Here is a 19,725-nt window from a genome sequence, read left to right on the forward strand (position 1 = left end):
CTGTGTGTGACAGAGTTTACTTAACAAACTATCCCCTATTGCCTTTAACAGGGAAGGTTGTTAACCTGGATTATTGTACAGAGATAGAACATCACATATAAAGCACCCACAGCTACACAGCTTTTAACATTCTGTTTTCCCCTGCTTCCAGGGGTTCATGAATCATGAGCTGGAAGGTGAGAACGCAGCGGTGACTAAAATTCAGAGTGCTCTCTGTAAGGTGCATGCATTTCTGATATGTGCTGCTCTGACTGAACTAGACCTTCCTGGAGAAATGACTGTCATAGAGTTTTCCCAATGGAAATAGCACTTGTAGACTATCTCATTTAATTGTATTGCCAGGTTCAACAATTGATGTTGCCAGCTGTTGCCCTTTTGTCCAGTTGATTTTTGGTCTTTCCCTGTTAATCATCATAATTGTATGATTAATAGTGACAGAGGCTTTTATAAGAAACATCCGGCAGTGGCAGAGCTAGAAAGAGATTGTTAGTGAGCTTTCAGCACTACTTGTCAGGTTCAGGGGAGAGGAGGTCTATAATGTTAGCATTCCAAAGATGGGAACTTTGCCTTTATATGTCCCAAAACCCATGAAAGGAATTGTGTGCAATTTAAAAGGCCCCTAGAAACATTAAGAGATAAAGAGTCTTACAGCCCTTATATCTGAAACTGCCTGTTCAATCCAGAAGTTCAGGTAATATTACGATGCATCAATTTATTGCCATAGTATTTTCAGCTCTTCTTCCACTCAAGTTTTACTTCAACGTTCCTATGCCCGTACCCACATCCTTTCTTCTAGAACTGCATTCTATCTCCAAGGGCCTTGATCTCCCTGATTTCTGCCACCTTGCTTTTGTTCAGATTTCAGCTGAGGCCCTTCCTGTTCCTCAAAGAACCCAGTTCTATGATTTAGGTTAGTCAAGGTTTTCTACATACTTTCTGAGAGCTACCATGTCTAAGCTCCTTTCTTTCTCTTCTGAGTGTCTGTTTGGTCTGTAATAATCTAGAATGAAAATCCAACCCCTTCATCAGTTTTCATAAAGAATTCACTCGACTCTCTGGCATTAATGATGACTTGGAACTCCAAGGAGAAAGGCCACCCCTTAGAAAGCCTGGCTTTCTACCTACTCCTTGGCCCCTCTATTTCTAGAAAAACAAATTCTTTCCCTTCCTCATGTAGAATAGTTCTGCCTTCTTTAACTTCCTTTGGAGTTTCACCACTTACTCCAACCAGGTTGGTTAACTAATTGCTTCCAGACAAATACCGAACTCTTCTTAAGGAATTATATTAAACCATTTTTTAAAAGACAACAAGTATATTGGAAGTACCTATCTCTCCATGCTCAATCTCTCTCTCCTCCTCCAAGTTTTGATCAACTCAAACATTTTCTGTTTCTTAGAACTAGCTGGGTTAGAGATGACCAAAAGGCAATGGTCATCTTTCTACCTCTTTACCTTTCTGATAAAGTGTTAGAAAAAAATCCATAGCTAATTCAAATGACAAAGGACAGAGATAAACACTTTACCAGGTCCATTCATTGTATTAATTTTATCTGTTTATAGCTAATACTTACAGTTAGGTGTAATCCAAAATAATCTCTCTAGAACACAACAAATTTGTAATATAATTGTGCCAATGCTGGAAGAGGTGGCCTAATGCCCAGTTTGGTTGGATTGATTATTCAAGATCATAAAATGCTAGAGTTGAAGACAATGGATCTTAAATAGGATTGATCTTAGAAAACATTTAGTCAGACATTTATTTTACAGATGTGAACATGTTGTCTTGCCAAAGGCCACACAGCCCATCCTTGGCAGTGTCAGGACCTAGCTCTTTTGGTGTTCTGATTCTCAGATCAGTTCTTCTACTATTTTACACTGTTGCTCCTTGGCCACAGACAATGATGCTGGGTAGCTACTACTCTTAATTTCTTTATCCAAATGGACACTTTTATATTAAATAAGATGTGTTTGAGTGATCCAAATCATAGATGTTTTTAAAGAGTTGGAATTAGACTAATACAAAGTGTATTTATATATGGAATATGATTAAAAATGGTATATAGTACATGAGGTAATACTGAAGATCCCACTTTCCTAGACCAAGTAGCTAAACAGTACTGAAAAGGATGAGGTGGAATGTCTATTTCTGGAAAACCTGATCGAGGGGACAATTCTCAGCCTTCATCTTGGATTTAGATTTGCACCAATCTATGTATCATTCTTATGTTCAGCCACTTACTTATACGACTTTGGGCCACTCACTTCTACCACAAAGCACGAGTTTCCTCTTTTGTCAAATAGGGATAAAGGTACCTACCTTGCAGAGTTTAGTTCTGCTTAAATAAGAATATATATATATGAAATATCCTTTCTGGAAATATGGCATGCACTCAAAGGTTATTAGTTTCCCTCCTTCTTCATTTTTTACTTGAATTATTAACCCAAAATTAGCTCACCTATTTTCTAGATCCCTTTTCAAAACAAATCTATTTTCACTTTTGTCCCCTTCTGGGGACAGCAGTATTACTTAATTACTCCCTTGGGAAGTAGCCCATCATTCTTTTTCTTTTTAGAAAATATTCATTTGCTATAGCACTGCCATGTAGTCTTGCAGAATAAGGAAAGTCAGAGGATGAATGACTATTTTCCAGAAGACAGGTAAAGCATATTTGGTAGATTAATTCTCAATTCACCTTCTCAGAGGAAAAGGACAAAACCCTCATTTACCAAGATTCTAAAGAGATTTTCAGGCAAGTCCCTAGCCAGCCCCACATCAGTCTTTGCTTTGAAGCATCCATTCCCCAGAGCTTGGTTTACTTGACCAGGACCCGGACATTTTATTGAGCCACAAGAAGATTCGGGAAACAATTGGCTCTTTCCACCAACATTCACCTGTCTCAGTGGCACACAGAAGAGGGATGGCATATTGCTTATCAAGGAATCAATCTTTCCCCCATCATCCTCTTTTTTCTTCAGAACAAAGCCTATTAGTGCAATTACCTCATTCAGAACAATAACCTAACCTTAAACTGTTTATTCTCCTGAGAAAGGTGTTTGGGACCAGGTAGCACTTTGGCAAGGGAGACCGATTTTTTAAATGTATTCCTATCGATATTGAACGTGGCCAGTGGAGAATTGTTGGGAAGGTTGTCTTTCTTTCAAACCAAGACTTCAGTTTCTGTTGGGGTCAAGGAGGCAAAAGGGAAGATACATTCTGATGGGCTGAGTGCTGGCACCATTTCAGGGACCCGAGCTCTAGACAGAGAATGCAGTGACCTAACCACAGAGCATTGGGCTCAGAGCCAACCAACCCGGTGTGCTCTTGGCTCAGAAACGGTGTGGCCTCAGGCAATTCCTTAAATTTCTCCTTCTGCAGAAGGGAGAATAGAGGCCACTGTAAGGTAGTTTCAAAAGCAGTTGAATAAAAATCTGACAGTCTATTAAAACCAAATGAAAAAGTCTTCTCTGCTTCTTGTTAAAAAGGCAGAAAACACCAGCACATGGCTCTTCTCCTTGAAAGTTATGGGAAAGGCAACCCCCAGGACCCAGATTAAAACAAACAAACAAACAAAAAACCGTGGTCCACAGAAATAAGGGAGCTCTCTGAAAGGGTTGGGGATTCTGGAATCATCAAGACAACAGAAGAGAACAGGGAAAGGGAAGGAAAAATAAACATGGATCACATACCCCTGAAAACACCCACGATGGCAATTTCTCCACATCTTCATTTATATGCATGCATATTTAGTATAGTTGCAATAAGAAATTAGCTCCAGTGTTATTTTGTCCCCATTTGGCATTTATTTTAAGTGTTCTATTTATTTTTTCCTTTGAGTTTTTCAGGTGTGATTTCTCATCTGATGTTAAAAAAAAGGAAGTAGGAGAGTCAGGACTCTGAAAGGGCTCAAAGTTGATGTGCACAACCACGACGGTTTCTTGGAAGCAGCAGACTCCCAGTTAGGCTGCCGAGATGTCCGCATCTCTCTGCGCTGCGTTCGTCTCCAAGAGGGCCGCCAGCTTCGCTCATATCCTGAGGCGTGCACTCGTCTCTCCCAGCCCAGCTCCGGGCCCCGCTGCCTCTTTCCCCAAGCCGCGGGTATTTGCAGAGCGTGGAGAAACCTGGGGAGCTGGAAAGCCGCCGCCAGGCTCACCTGCGCCTCCCTGCCTGCGGGCCCGCGCGGCCCGGGTCGTCCCCACCGCCCCGCCCCGGCCCGGCTCATTGGCTGCCGCTCCGAGGGGAGGAGAAGGGGCGGCAGCGGGGGTCTCATTAGCGATGCGGACTCGCTCCTCGGCTCTCTAGTCGGTCGCCTGACAGCGGCGTGAGGGAAGTGAGCTCCGCGGTGGGGACCCCCGGCGACTCTGGCAGCGGCGGTGGCGGCAGCGGTCGCTCCTCGTTTGGGGGCTATGAGGACACGCGCTTGGTCCGGGTGTCCATCCAGCGGCGGCTCGGAGCGCCCAATCCCGCTGCTTTAGGGAGCGGCCGTGCAGCGGAGTCACTTGCAGAAGACCCCCCCGGGACCCGCTCGTCTCGGTCCCTGCCTGGTCGTGGGCGTGGAAGAGGAGCCATACTCTGGAGTGGGGCGAGGAGTATGGAGAGAGCGGCCGCTGCAGGCGGAGGCGGTGGCGGGGCGCGCCGGTGGCTCCCTTGGCTGGGGTTGTGCTTCTGGGCGGCTGGGGCTGCGGCTGCTCGAGGTAAGCGCTAGGCACAGCGGGCGACGGGGCGAGGGCCGGGGCGCGCCCCGCAGAACGGAGCGGGACCCGCACCCAATGGCGTTGGGTTTCGAGTTGCGCCCCTGCACCTTTCCGCGCCGAGCCTAACCGGGTGGGAGTTAGGCGGAGGGTTTCCGAGGGGACAACAGACTCCCACCCCAAGTTTGCTATCTGCCGCAATCCTACAGGTTGCAGTGCCTGGGGGCCCTTGCCCTTTATTTTGCATCGCCTGCTTCGTGTTCCAATCCCTCCCCAATTGCTGCAGACTGGAGTAGTCCCCGCTTCACTCCAATCTCTCTCTTCCCTGCCCTCTCCACTTCTTCCCAAGGCGTGATCGTGCATGGGTGGGCGCTCAGCGGGCTGTCCGAGAGCTCCTGGGGAGTGAGGCCAGGTAGGGCCAGGGATTGTGGGGAGTGGGCGGGTTTAGTTAGGGAAGGCGACTTTTACCTTTGGGGAGCAGCGACCACTCTGGGGTCCTCTCTGCGCCAAGCCTGGCACCCTTCAGGCGACTCTAACCCGGGATTCTAGCTAGCACTTGCCTTGCCTTCGCGGAGGCCTCGAGTGTGCGGGAGCTCGGGGAGCTGTTTGCACTCTCCTGGTTTAACTGCGCCCGCAGTGCCGAGCCGGGATAAGCAGTTGGCCCGAGGCGCCTCACTCGGCAGGTTCTCCTACCCGGCACCTTCTCCAGCCTTGAGCTGGGGGCCCCACTGAGCAGAAGACAAACCTCTGCTTCTTTCGACTGGAAGCATAGACCCCATTTCCCTGAATCCTCTGGACTCCAGCCGAGTGAAATTTTGCACCTGGTTTCACTTCCACCTTGGGTGAGGACGGGGAGCATCAATTTAAAGATAAATCCCAGGGACTTGTTTTGACGATGCTAAGAGGAAATTTCAGACCTAGCTTGGGTACTGTGGCTTTACCTTTGAAATAATCCGGAAGCTTCTCCTTCCCGCCCTTCTCTCCCTTGCTCCTTCCCTGTATGCAGTCCATTAGGCTTAGAATATGTAATGGCATCAAATGATTTACCAAACACTTGTCTGGCGAGAGGTGGAACTGAGCAGACCGCCTCACCTTCTGCTCTGCTCGCTTTCCTGAACGTATTCTGAGTAGTAGTCTTGAGTGGCCGGGAAAAGGCAAGGGTGGAAAGGGTGGAGGACGTTCACAAAAGAACCAGTATAATCTCATTTTTATAAAAGCTAATGGTGTGTTAAAAGCAGTCGTGCTGCCTGGAATGAAGAATTAAAAAAAAAAAAAAGAAAGAAAAAAAGAAAAGAAAAGAAAGGTGGTAGGGGCTTTCTGTTTATGATCCTGCTCTGTGACTATGTGCATTTCATTTCCTGAGAAGTTTTTTTTTTTGGTTAGATGAAGCAGGCTTTTTAAAAAGCAGGAAAGATTTGAAAATGAGTCTTTAGTGATTGCACACACTGAGTTATGGTGAAGCATAGTTCTATTCTTTGCTGGAAGCACAGGCTTCAGCCATTTAATTTACTATGAGAATGCCTGCGAGTCAGCTCTTAGTTTTTCAAACACTGTTATGTGGGAAAAGTGAGGCTTTTCTTAATGTTGATCTGAATGTGTGAGTTTCTGAATACTGTTTGGTGCTGAATATCTAATAGTGACGAATACTGGGTACCAACCCCTTGGAATTTGGTTGGTGAAGTCTTGAAGCCAGCTCTAAACAAGAGGTGGGGACATGCCAAAACCTCTTGGAGTGGAGTTTCACTGACTGTGAAACTAAGGCTAGCACCTCTTGTCTGCAAGCTGTTCTTTAAAGGTCTCCTGGAAAACACACTGTACACTCGGCAGGCTTATTTACAACAAATGTCTTGCACAGATCATAGTCATGTTCAAGACACATGGAATGGAGCAATAAATCTGACTATTTCCCTTGTAAGATTTTACTTTATGGGGCACGTTGCCCATTTATTCTTAGTGTCTTCAGAGATTCCTCAAGAAATGAGCATTAAGCAGGCTTTGAAACCTGTGACGCCAATGCATCCAGGAAAAGGGCACCATTGGAGTTTTTGGAACAAAGAATGTTTCAATATTACTTAAGGACTTGCATCCCCGGAAGTTCCCCATTTATCACAAATGTGATGAGGTGCCCTGGTGTGGCCTGTGTGCTGGGTAACCTCACCGTCCTGTCCAGGGTTGGTTCTGGGCTGTTCTTATTTACCCAAGTGAATCAGTTTTTGTCCTACAAGCCTTTTTATGTTGATTTGAACCAAGATATCCTACCTCCTCTAACCAACAAAACGTATAGATTATTATGCATTTGCTTTGATGTGGTATAAGGATATTTAACATTTCAGTAGTATTTTTTTTTTTTTTGCAATATTTCTCATGTATCTGCTTCCAACTCCTTTTTTCCTCCTTTTTTTCCCCTCCATACTTGTTATAAAAGCCTCTGAAAATTGGTAGGAGGTTTCAGATGATTGGCTTTGAATATACCCAAAGAGGAAGACACTTAGGGCAAGGAGTTGCCTGCAGACACTATTATTGACCCAAGGAGCAAGGTTCTGTTTCCTGCCTTTGTCGGCCAGCCTTACCTCTTCAGGTATGTAATCCTGCCTGTCAGCACACCTTGAGGAAGGTACTTTGGGGCCATAATTACTGTATATAATAACACTTTCCAACTTGAAAGGAGGTTGTTTAAAAGTTATTTATGACCCGCCAAGTGCTAATTGAATCCACATCATGTTGTCATTCGGATTGGTTTTTGTTCTTTTAAAAAAAAAGACTACTGCTGTTGATATGTTGTGATTCCTCTATTAGATAACTGTACATAAGATGTCCTAGTCATTGGAAGCAGGGGGAGAGAAGCTTAGATGGGCTGCGCTTTCACACAATTTCTGGATTTAAAAAACTTCCCAGATAATTAAATCTTCCCCACAATGACTTTAGTAATACATTAATGGCAAGAGAAGTGTGCATTTATTTTATAGGCATAATGGGGTCGTATGGTTTATACATTCTTAAATCCACTTATTTTTCTAGCTCTTACAGGGTTAAATTCTATACTCATTTCCTCCTTAATGGATGTTACTTGCCCCGCCCTCTCCTTTCTTCATCCTGTTCCTTTTTCTTAAAAATTTGTGCCTTCAAAGGGCTATGAGAAAAAAAATACCCTTCTCCCAGTTTCTTGCTTGGCTTTTCTTACTCATGGGTTGTGCTTTTGGCTTGAGCAGCCCGGTGGAACCTACTCTTCCTACCTGGCAATAATGTTCTGCTCGAAAGATCTCTTAAGAGTTTTTAAGAAGGTAGATTCATCGTTCTGACCTTGCCTTATAATGACAGCTCTTGCCGCCCTTTTTTGTCCTGCCATCCAGAATGCCTTCTTACATACTTCATTACTCTTTGAATGATTCATCTGTAGGTGCATGGTTCTTCAAGTGGTACCACGTACGGTTGGGAAACCTGTGGAATCCCACTGAGCTTTCCTCTCTTGGGTAGGTAGTCACAGACCATGCTCTCTTATTAAGTAGAGAAGCACTTTTCTGTTTACTTTCTACTAATGTCCTTATCACCTCATGCTATGACTTGTAAACTGTTATTTTATTGTCCCCCTCCTACCAAACATAGTACCCAACATTAAACCTTGCCAGCATTGTTTGTTTGTTTGTTTTTGTTTAAGAGTTAGTGAATATTTGATACCCCTCTCTGGGTCTCCCCCTCTCCTTTTTTTAATATCTTGGCTGGAGACCCAGATTACATGCATTGAAAGCTAATCCCAGAGACAGGTGTACAAGGATTTTCCCCATCATATCCTCTTAAGGAAGGTGTTGGTGGTGTTGGGGGGGGGGGCTGTCCTCTTAATTGACAGCACACATGTTCACAGAAAGCCCAGATGTGCCTTCTTCGTAGATCACACCTTGGGCCACCAATGACAATTGTCCCTTACTCTAGTCAACACCACTTTTGATCACTACGGTCATTGTCTTCTCTTCCTTCCTCCTTATCTGATGCCTTTACGAACTCAGAGCGTGGCACAATAACCAATGGGAACTATACTTCTGTCATGCAAAGCCACGTACTATATGTAAAGATACTTAAGTGGCCCCTGTTGACCTGAGAACTTCCCTGGAATTGCTGCCACTCTGTTTATATTATGCCTGCTCCTTAAGAGAAGGTATTCTCCGAAACTTGTTTGAACATGGAATAATAGCAGTCATTGTATTTAGGGTGTACCATTCATTATTCTGAATGCTGTGCACATATTAATTCATATAATCCTTAAAATAACTCTAGGAGGTAAGTCCTATTTTCATTTCCAATTTTGAGATAGAAAAAGGGGGCATAAAGGGATTAAATACCTTGCCCGAGGCCACAGATTTAGTAAATGGTAGAGCCTGCATTGGAACCTATGCAATCTGATTCCAGAGCTCACAGCAAAGACATTTTCTAGACTCTTCTAAAATTAAACTGACCCTTAGATTTTAGTGACAAAAGTACTAAAATGATATCTATTTAACTGTTAGAGTTGTAGAGGAATTTAGAGTAGCTTAAATAAATCTATGAATATATTCAGATAAATCTAACAGATTTATGTTGTATGAAAACAACCACCCTCTCACCATTCAGCCTAATATTCTTTGGGATTGGATTCACATTTAAAATTCTGAACACAAGTTTCTAATATGATAGCTTGCTTTTTTTTTTTTTATCCCAATTTTGTATTTCAACAGAAAATGTTATTCTGATTGAATATGCCATCCATGGAATGGCAGATCCCAAGGGACTATTTGTTGCATGTCTTGTATTTTTAGCCTTGTTTGCTAGGGAAATGTGGAGCATGAGATTTGAGAATAGATTGTTAACACCAGAGGCTGCTGTTTCTGCTGTTTTGGGTGCTTCTGCCACTGCTCTTGTGAGGCAGATGGCTAGATTCATTTATAGAAAATAGATATTCACTCTATTTTGCATTTCCACTTTGAAAAGAACTTTTAATTGTTTGTGCCACATTGCATCGTATGGCTTTATTGTGTGCATACACATACTGCGTGTAGATAATTTTCAGAATTGGGTGGATGTTAAAAGTGCCCGGTTTGGACTGCATTAGATCCACTGCAAACTATGTTTCTTTTGAAAGTGGGTATGTGTGCAGTACTGGGTTTAGCAAATACTTGGTGCCCGCCCCCACCCCCTGCCCCACTTCACTGACCTCCATTTCAGCGACAGAAGCATTAGGCTTGTGTTTCTAAGGCTAACGTAGTAGCAATAGTCATGTATTATGTTTCTCAGATTATGTTAGACCATTACGCGACATAAAATATTTCCTAATATTGTTTCTAATGGGACAAGAGTAAGGGGAGGGAGGCTTGCCTTCTTCCTATATGACCAATGCCTTCTGAGATTTTCTTTCACAAATACGGAGACTGAAACACTCAAAGCTGCTTTCCAAGGGAAGTCAAGGGCACCTTACGTAATGTACACTTGCACTTTCTGACCCCAGTTTCTGGGTCATAAAGGGCAAAAGAGCCTTCATTCCCAGAAAGAGAGAGACCCTAGCATGTTGTCTTCCACTACTCCCACCTTGAATTGCAAGGACAGGAGGAGTCATGGAAAAATATTATTATTGCAGCAATGTGGACTTTGAGTAAGGATGGACGTTACGAAAGCTTTGTTGTTACCTAATTCAATGTGTAATTTTTCAATCAGGTAGTTAAAGGGAAAATGACATTGCAGGCTTTCTAAAAGACAGGTAATTGGCAGACAGGCAGAGAAAGCAGGTATGTAAAGTGAAGATGTCTTCCTGACAACCTCAAAGACTCAGCTACCACTGGAATAACCATGTTCTATGTAATTCCACAGATTTTGATAAGTGAATTTATTTACTAAATATCAGGTGAGAAGATTTGCCTCTAAATAAATTGATGGCATGTTGTTTATGGTTGTTTCAAAGTCATTGGTAGCTTCTGCTAGCAGCAGTAGTTATTTAATAGTTATATTTATTTTAATTTATTAAGTCCTACTAGGGGAGGAGGAAAACCAAATGATCCTGGGGTATGGAAGCTGGTGAGACTTGAAACTCACAAATCAGTGCTTTTCAATCATTAAAGTGCATTTGAATCACTGCAGATTTTGTTCAAATGCAGATTCTGATCCAGAAAATCAGGGGAGGAGTCTGAGAATCTGCATTTCTGACAAACCCCCAGATGATGTCAATACTACCAGTCCCTGGAACATACTTTGAGTAACACAGCTGATAGTAATTCATGTTTTGGATTTTTAATATTTTTTTTCACTTGCAAGCTAGTATGAAGTGGAATTCAACGTAAGACCATTTCAGACATTCCAGTGGAAGAATAGGCAGACGTATAGGCACATAGAAAACAAATCGGTATTCAGTGGTTGACTTAAGCATTTGTAAAGATGGATTCAGTATCTCCTCCAGTTAATATTTTAGAAGTTTGGCATTTTATTTTGAAGTATTTAGGGTTTTACTTCTGTACCTCTAGTTCATCTCTTAAGAGTAATAAAGAGAAAACTGAATCTTCCAGAAGATGAACAACTTGTCCAAAGTCAGAATTTTGTAAAATAAGAGGTTTTCCTAATCCTCTGAGTGCTCTTTCACTTTTTTGTATTCTCTTGGCTTGAGCTACACTTAAAAATGATCCTGAATTCAGGATAATGAGAGAATGAAGCCGTATGTAGTTAACCAAGCAGTAGAATGAAAATGGTTGGTAAAGAAAGAAAACATGCACATGCACGAAAACAGAAAAGCAATGCAATGTCCATATGAAGTACAGATGCTTTCCCTGCGGTTGGGTCGTTGCTGAGGCTACATGGTGTGGGAGATTGCTTTTGGGTGTATCACCCATTGCTGGAGGACAGTGATCTCCAGCGTTGGGCCCGTCTTGCTCCCTGTCACTTCTCCTGCACCTGGTAGTGGTTGTCAGGCAGCAGAAGCTGAACTTTCTAACTGTGTAACTATATTATGTTAAGGTACAAATAATGTTTAGGCTAAAATTTCTAAAATTTACTTGACAGTGTGTTAAAATCCTCAGGAAAATTTAGTTCCCAGAGAAGAATTAAATAACTGTAAGAGAGTTTTATACTTTTTTTTTCTTAACAGAGTATAAAAACCTATATACCTGGATAGACTACTCTAGAAAGATGATTGCATGTGAGATTCAACACTATTATGGGTAGCTGTTTTGAATCATAATTCACTTGCACAGAACATGAAAATTTTAAGGTACTTTCACAATTTCCATCTCTTTGTATCTTTATTGAACAGGTGATGACATTAAGGTTTAGAGGTTTTTCTATCCAAGGCCAGACAGATAGTGATAGACTATGACAAGATGCCAAGTTATTGGATGTTTTTCCAGGCCTTTTTGACTACATTACTGTGTAATTCTATTTTATTATGAAGTAGGTTAATTACACTTAAGTAGGGGTGATGCAACATTTCTGCTCAGACAGAGAAAGAGGGATAAGTTAATAAAATTTTGGATAAACCTGTCTGGCCTTCTTGGTCTGTTTGGTGATATTTCTCCTGGCAATAAATAGAAATGGCCTCATCTGGGAAAAGAGGCTGCAGAAAATGTGTCAGGAGTCATTGGAGAAAACTAAAATTGTGAATATATTAAAAATAGCATACTGAGGTATGGAATAAGTAATATGTAAAATATTCCGAGGAACTTACTAAGCAATAGCATTTTCTGTAAAATCATGGGGATTGAAGTAGTTCATGAAAATAATGAAGTCACATATGAGTTATTCTGATGTTGTATTTTTAAAGATGCCATTGGTGACCCCAAAAACTTTTTAGAAATATAATACTAGCTCCTCAATCTGCATATCTTTCTAAATGCCTTGTCTGTGTTATTAATTCTGAGTAGATGTGCTTTATTTTTTCTTTCTGGGTGCAGTTGTAATCCAAGATTAAAGTCTTTTAATTTGGATTTGAAAGTAGTTTGCAGCACAGTGCATTTGGACTTCTAATCATTTTCATCATTATGTCTTTAAGAATCATCTAGCTTATTTTTTAAGAGATAGGAAACGCACATACACACACACATATATACACACACACACAACAACAACAACAACATACAGACCACAAAAGAAAATTCTTTGCCAGAGAAATGTAAGTACATTGTAAGCCTTTAGAAGGGAGCTGGGAAAAGTGTATTTCTCTGTCATCTGAATAGGGGCCTCTTGTATTTCTCTCAGTCTTGGGACAGAAGGACAACTTCTCAGAGCTTCCATCTGGAAATTTCCCAGGTTATTTCCCCTAAAAAAAGCAATCAGGAGGTTCACAGGTTTTGTCAGTGTGAGGTCTGTGGATGGTATGAAATTGTTTGGGGGTTTTACTTTAAAGAAGTAGAATTAATGAATAGACTTGCCATTACCTTTTTTTTTTTTTTTTTTTCCACCTTAGAGCAAAAAAATCCATCTGATGTTTTCCAAACTTTAGAGGTTTGCTTGAGATGCACATCACACTCTGGGTTATCAATGTGAAAAAGACTTGATCTCAGTTCTACATATCACATCCTCCAGCAGAGAAGGCACTCATACAGTCAATTATTAATAATTTGTCAAGGTGATAAGTGCTGTAATGCAGGGATATCGTGTGTGTGTATTATATATTAGAAGGATGCCATTGATCATCATTGTATGAAACTTACATCATTAAAATCCCACACCATTAATTTAAATGACATTAATAATACTTAAACAGGAGATGCAGACACAATTTCAACTTGAAAGTTACCTTCTTAATTCTTATTTCTCTGTCCATTGTCTCCCACTTAACCCCTAACCCTTAGTAACCTCTTGCTTTCTTTCTCTGCCTTGTCAAAATTGCTTCCAATTTAAGCAACGTGACGGCTGGAAAGCTCAAGAAGTGTGTGTACTTCAACGTGTGTCTTTTTTCACTCTTTGTTTTTCTTTAATTGTTTGAAGCTCCGTCTTGTATTAACATTCTTTGTTTGCACTGCTCTTTGTTTGCACTACCATTTATTCTCAGTATTTTTATCATTTCCAGAAGAATTTTGTTGGCATTTTAAATGTCTCAAAACCTTAAATAAAGGAATAATACCCTGGAAGCAGAGTTTGCAGGACAAATAATCAGGTAGGATGTTGTATGTGGGATTTCAGGAATGACACTCGTTAGCCTTGACTTAAGCATTTCCAAGAATGTACCAATGATAAATGAAATTTTATTTTATATTTTGATTTTCTTATATCAGCTGTTCTTAACAGAAGCAGGGAAAAGGGAAAACAGCTGAAGGAGTTAGGAATCCCTCATCTTCAGCTCATTGTGGCCTGATTGGGTGATGGGCCCAGGGTTGCTAGATTGATTTTTACTTTTTCAATAGTTAAATTTCTACATTTCCAATCTTCTCTAATTGTTTCACTAAAACACCTTGCCTCAAACAAGAGTCACAGGATACAGCATACAGCCTTCCAGTTTATCTCAAATCAATGCCTCACTCACATTTTGTTAAGAGATTGAAAGGATCAGGGAGCCATTTGGTCCTTGTTTTCAGTAATTGCCTTTGTTTGAGTTATGGGATATAAAGCTTTTTCTGTACGTACGGAATGGTGTTGTCTAATAGCAGAAGATATAAAGCATTTAAGTGCCATTTTATTTAACAATTGATAAACTCTGATTTGAGCATTATTGTCTACATACTTCCACTTCCCATTTGTAAAGAAAAATCATAAAATTGTGTCACTGAAAGGGACCCTAAAATGTCTATGCCATACCTCAAATCTGTACATGGACAGCCAAGGTCTAGAGAAACAAAGCATGACTGCTTTGCTTTTAGAGGTTATTTATGTCAGTACTTGCCCATGTATCTAAATCTTGAGTTGCCCAATGTCGTTCTTGGCTCTTTTCCTCTTCAGGTTTATAATAACAAAAAGTAATCAGAAGAAACCAAGATGGCAGCTAGATGAGACAGGGCTAAGGAACACCTCCGTGGAAAACACTAGATAAGGACCAGAGAGTGACCCAGAATACTGGGTACAGCGATGTGCCAGCTGAATGAGATCTACTAGTTCCCAGGGGCTGTATGCTTGGTGAAACCTGAGAGTCTGCATTCTGAAATGAGTGAGTAAGCTGGCTGGAAGTCCCACAGCCGCGTGGCGATCTGGGGAAGCCAGGGTTTGGCGTCTGGAGACCAACGGGCTCTTTTAATAAAAAAAAAAAAAAAGGGAAAACCCAGGAGCGGCTGCAGGTGCGATCGGCTGCAGGTGTGATCGTGGGAAACACAGTAAAACACAGCAAGAGGGGGCTGGGCCGGCCTCTCGGTGTCTGGCCTGGAAGATAGCCCACTGCAGATATCCCTGGGGCTGGGGGAATGGAGGGGGGAGCCAGAAGCTGAAAGAAACCCCGTGGCTAGCAGCTCACTCCTGGGAGGGCTGGATAAACTCCTGCCTGGGGCCGTGCCCACAGCCCAGAGCCCCGCCAGTTGTCCTGGAGCTGAGAAGGAGGAACAGTGCGAGGAGGTGGGTGTGGAGACGCCCCGTTCGGCCATTTTTGCATAAGGCTGAAAGCGCTCCGGCATGGCCCGGCGGCCCAGGGCTTCCCTTGAGGGACGGCGCACGCTGATGACGTAGCACAGCATTACCTCAGCAGAGGTCCTGGAGGAGCGCAGCTGGATGGGGGGACCCGCTTGGAGATCCCAGGGACACTATGCCAAGTCTGGTGGTTTGTGGGACATTGAGAGAGAGGGGCTGGGGCTGAAATGAAATGAAGGGTTGGACTCTTGCGGTGGCCTTGAATCTCCGGGAACCGGGGGGATTTGAATATTGAGGCTGTCCCTTCTCCCTGACCACCCGTACAAGCGCCCCACATTCAGGGCGGACAGTTCCAGCAACACACCCAGGCTGAGTTCTCCGGCTGGACTCCACAAGAATCGTTTCCCCACATAACGCGGGGACAAGGTGGAGAACTGACTTGAGAGGTATAGTTGACTCACAGATGCCATCTGCTGGTTAGTTAGAGAAAGTGTATGTCACCAAGCAGTGTTTCTGAAAAATTAGATAGTTTTTTTTTACAAATTAAAAGAACCCTGTCCAGCAGAGCAAATGCCAAGAGGCCAAAAACAACAGAATATCTCAATGCATGTGATAAAACCAGACGATATGGAGAATCCAACTCCAAACACACAAATCAAGTTATCAGAAGAAACAAAGTTCCTCGCAGAATTAATCAAAGAAATACAATCGAGGAACGAAAGCATGGCAAAGGATTTAAAGGACATCAAGAAGACCATGGCCCAGAATATAAGCTACGTAAAGAAGACCCTAGAAGAGCATAAAGAAGACATTGCAAGGCTAAAAAAAAAAAAAAAAAATAGAAGATCCTATGGAAATAAAAGAAACTGTTGGCCAAATTAAAAAGACTCTGGATATTCACAATACAAGACTAGAGGAAGCTTAACAGTATCTCAGTGTCCTAGAAGTCCACAGAACAGAAAATGAAAGAACAAAAGAAAGAATGGAGAAAAAAATAAAAAAAATTGAAATGGATCTCAGGGAAACAATAGAGAAAATAAAATGTCCAAACTTAAGACTCATTGGTGTCCCAGAAGGGAAAGAGAAGGGTAAAGGTCTAGAAAGAGTATCCAAAGAAATTGTTAGGGAAAACTTCCCCAACCTTCTACACGATATAAATATACAAAGCATAAATGCCCAGCGAACTCCAAATAGAATATATCCAAATAAACGCACTCCAAGACATATTCTGATCAGACTGTCAAATACTGAAGAGAAGGAGCAAGTTCTGAAAGCAGCAAGAGAAAAGCAATTCACCACATACAAAGGAAACAACATAAGACTAAGTTGTGACTACTCAGTGGCCACCATGGAGGCGAGAAGACAGTGGCATGACATATTTAAAATTCTGAGAGAGAAAAATTTCCGACCAAGAATATTTCATCCAGCAAAACTCTCCTTCAAGTTTGAGGGAGAGCTTAAATTTTTCACAAACAAAGAAATGCTGAGAGACTTTGCTGATGAAAGACCTGCCCTAGTTCAGATTCTAAAGGGAACCCTACCAACAGAGAAACAACAGAAAGAAGAAAGAGTTATAGAGAATTTTAACAGAAATAAATAGTACCTTACATCCCAAAGCACCAGGACACTCATTTTTCTCTAGTGATCACGGATCTTTCTCCAGAAGGGACCATAAGCTGGGACATAAAACAAACCTCAAGAAATTAAAAAAAAATTGAATATACTCAAAGCACATTCTCCGACCACAATGGAATACAAATAGAAGTCAGTAATTTTTGAACTGTAACTCTGCTATTTACTTCCTACATGATATAAATTACACAAACCTTAATGACAAATCAGTGGTTTTGAACTCAATGTAAAATATGTAATTTTGGAAACTATATAAAGGTAGGGGAATGGAGAAGTATAGGAACATAGTTTATGTGTCCTATTGAAGTGGAGGTGGTATCAAAGAAAAACAAGATTGTTATGGATTTAAGAGGTTAATTTTAACCCCCACAGCAAACACAAACTATCAGAGAATGTAACCATAGAGATGAATTATAGAGTTTGGGTTAAGAGAAATGGGGGACGGTGCAATGCAGAGTTAAGAAATGAGGGTGGAATTGCTGTTTGAGGTGAAGGGAAATTTCTAGTAATGGATGGTGGGAAAGAGCATTACAACATTCTAAAGGTGATTAATCCCACTAATGGAAGGCTAGGGAGGGGGTGGAATGGGAAGATTTAGGCTGCATATATGTTCCCACAACTAAAACAAAAAAAAAGACAATCTAAATAGATGATTGAATGCCAAGGATGAACTTGGATGGAATTAGAGGATAGAGGACAGGTGGCTCAAAGGGGCACAGTTGAGACATAAGGAAAAGGAAATATAGAATGTAAGCTTTGTATCATTGTTGAACCTGTTGTACTTCTTAGCTGCGCTTAATGGGATTGCATAAAAGAATGTTCTTGTTCATGGGAAGTTTGTACGTGAATTATAGTGTATGTTCAAGGATGTGTGCAGCTTGCTCTCATATGTTCAGAAGACAGAGCAATAGATGATGGATGATAGGGAGGGAGAGAAATAGCAATGTGACAGCATGTTAAGGTTGGTGGATTGAGCTATCGGGGTTGGGGGGTCAGGGTATGATGGAATTCTTTGTATGGGGTTAGTATTGTTTTTGCAACTGTTCATGTAATTTTGAATTTATTTCAAAATAAAATAAAAAAAAGTAGATAAAAAAAGTAATCAGTACAGGCACAAAGAAATTCAAAAGAATGATATCAGAAGACTAAAGACTATTGATCATTTTACCCTTTTGTTGAAGGATGTTTTCCTTTTATTTAAAATATTTATATTTTTCTAAATATCTTTGAAATATAGATTTTTCTTTCTTGGCTCTGTTCTTAATCACAGAATACTGGGCTGTGATTTTATGGGCTCAAGTCGGTTCAGTGTAGCAGAGCTAATGAACATTGTAGAAGAAGTTTGCTTTATGCATTTTGGGTGTGTGGGTGTATGTGTGTGTTTGGGTGTAATTTAGGGTGAGTCTTAAGCTTTTGCTCCAATTATTTAAATTTTGCATCCTCGGTTATAAATTTGTTCAGCCTGAATCCAACTGTAGATATTAATACCTTCTAAATATAAGTATTAGAAATTCTATTAATAGGAAAGACTATATTTGTTTCCACCCATATTATGTGGTGTTAGTGCAGCGAGGCTAATAAGGAATCTTATACTTTACCAAAAGTAAATAATTTTAGAATCGATTTTGCCACACAGCCCCTAACTTATTAGGATATGTCATTACTTCCCAATTTCCCTATCCATCTCCTCCCCCCACCACCCCCACCCCCCACATTTAAATCTGGCTTTTTGTAAGAGTGTGTTTGAATGAAGGTTGAATGGCCAGCTGGGCCTGTTGAATGAGTTGTTACTCAAATGGATGCACTGGTCATGCAGAGGACGCTAGGGGGAGCACGTTTTAAATGTGCAACTCCACTGGTGCTGCTTTGAAGAACGCTTTTGATCTTGGCAACAAGGCCGTAATCTGCACCCAAGGAGAGTGACTGTATATACTTTCAAAAGCTTCAGTTGCTTCTTCTCGTGGACGCCTACTGTTCTTTATTTTAGAATGAATTCTGAAATCTCATGGCCACAATAACTTGCAAAAAGCAATCCCTGTGGTTAGCTAGAGCTTCTAAACTGATGTTTCTATCATGATTACTATGCATGTCAAAGCCACCTTGCTGGGAAAGTGTTGGACACGTGGGGTGTTGAAAACTTCTGATTCTTGGAGATTAGGTGCCCAAACAGTCAGGTTTTGGTTATTTTTAGCAATTATCAGAGAAGGATCTTGCACCTGGAAATGGTGGTCAGGTTTTAAAACTTACAAATCCCTATCACCATCCAAAGCCATTTTTCCACACTCACAGAAAGGCAAACATCTGTAGTGTTGTCACCCAGAGTTAGGTGAGAAAAATCATAGACAGGTGCTCTGAATGTGTGTGAGTATTACCTTTTTTTTTTTTTAAGCTCAAAAAAAACTCTAAAGTATGTTTAAACTGCCTTATTAAACTCATTAGATTGAAAGGTGAGCACCAAATGTTTAATATAACCCTTGTTCCTGGAATCACATATGTGTGTAATTTAAATTCTGATGAAGAACAGATCATTTCTGACATTGCCCTTCAGCTGATGCCAGGGCCTCTCATCTCAGAGCAATTAAATCAGAATCTCAGGGATGAAGACCCACCATTATAATTATTTTTTAAGTTCCTCCAGTGATTCTCAAGTTTGAAAACCCAAGCTTGAGAGCCAGTGAGTTAACGGGTGAATGGATTGTGTGTAAATGCAGTCACGTTTGAGATGAGAGTATTTGAAAAATCTCTGTCATAGCAGAGGTATAAGCCCTGAAATTGACGGGCCCATGAGTCTTTCTACGTTGGACCTCAAATGACTTGTGCAAGTAAAATCCACTGCTGGCACCGCTTTGGGAGGTGGCCTTTTCTTGCTGGCCTAGAAGAGCTGGGGTATTAGCAGAAGGGAGGAGA

General features: G+C 41.4%; 1 protein-coding gene across 6 annotated transcripts in view; it reads left to right on the forward strand.

Moving 5' to 3' along the window:
• Positions 1-4,347: 4,347 nt before the first annotated feature.
• The window catches only part of UNC5D (unc-5 netrin receptor D), a 536,791-nt gene continuing 521,413 nt past the window's right edge, over positions 4,348-19,725 (forward strand). For all 6 annotated transcript variants that reach the window (XM_037831350.1, XM_037831353.1, XM_037831351.1 and 3 more), the window contains exon 1: positions 4,348-4,692. In XM_037831350.1, the coding sequence (XP_037687278.1) occupies positions 4,590-4,692 (103 nt within the window). In that variant the 5' untranslated portion in view covers positions 4,348-4,589. The remainder of the gene's footprint in view (positions 4,693-19,725) is intronic.

This window comes from Choloepus didactylus, chromosome 3, assembly GCF_015220235.1.
Source record: "Choloepus didactylus isolate mChoDid1 chromosome 3, mChoDid1.pri, whole genome shotgun sequence".
Classification (NCBI taxonomy): Eukaryota; Metazoa; Chordata; class Mammalia; order Pilosa; family Megalonychidae; genus Choloepus; species Choloepus didactylus.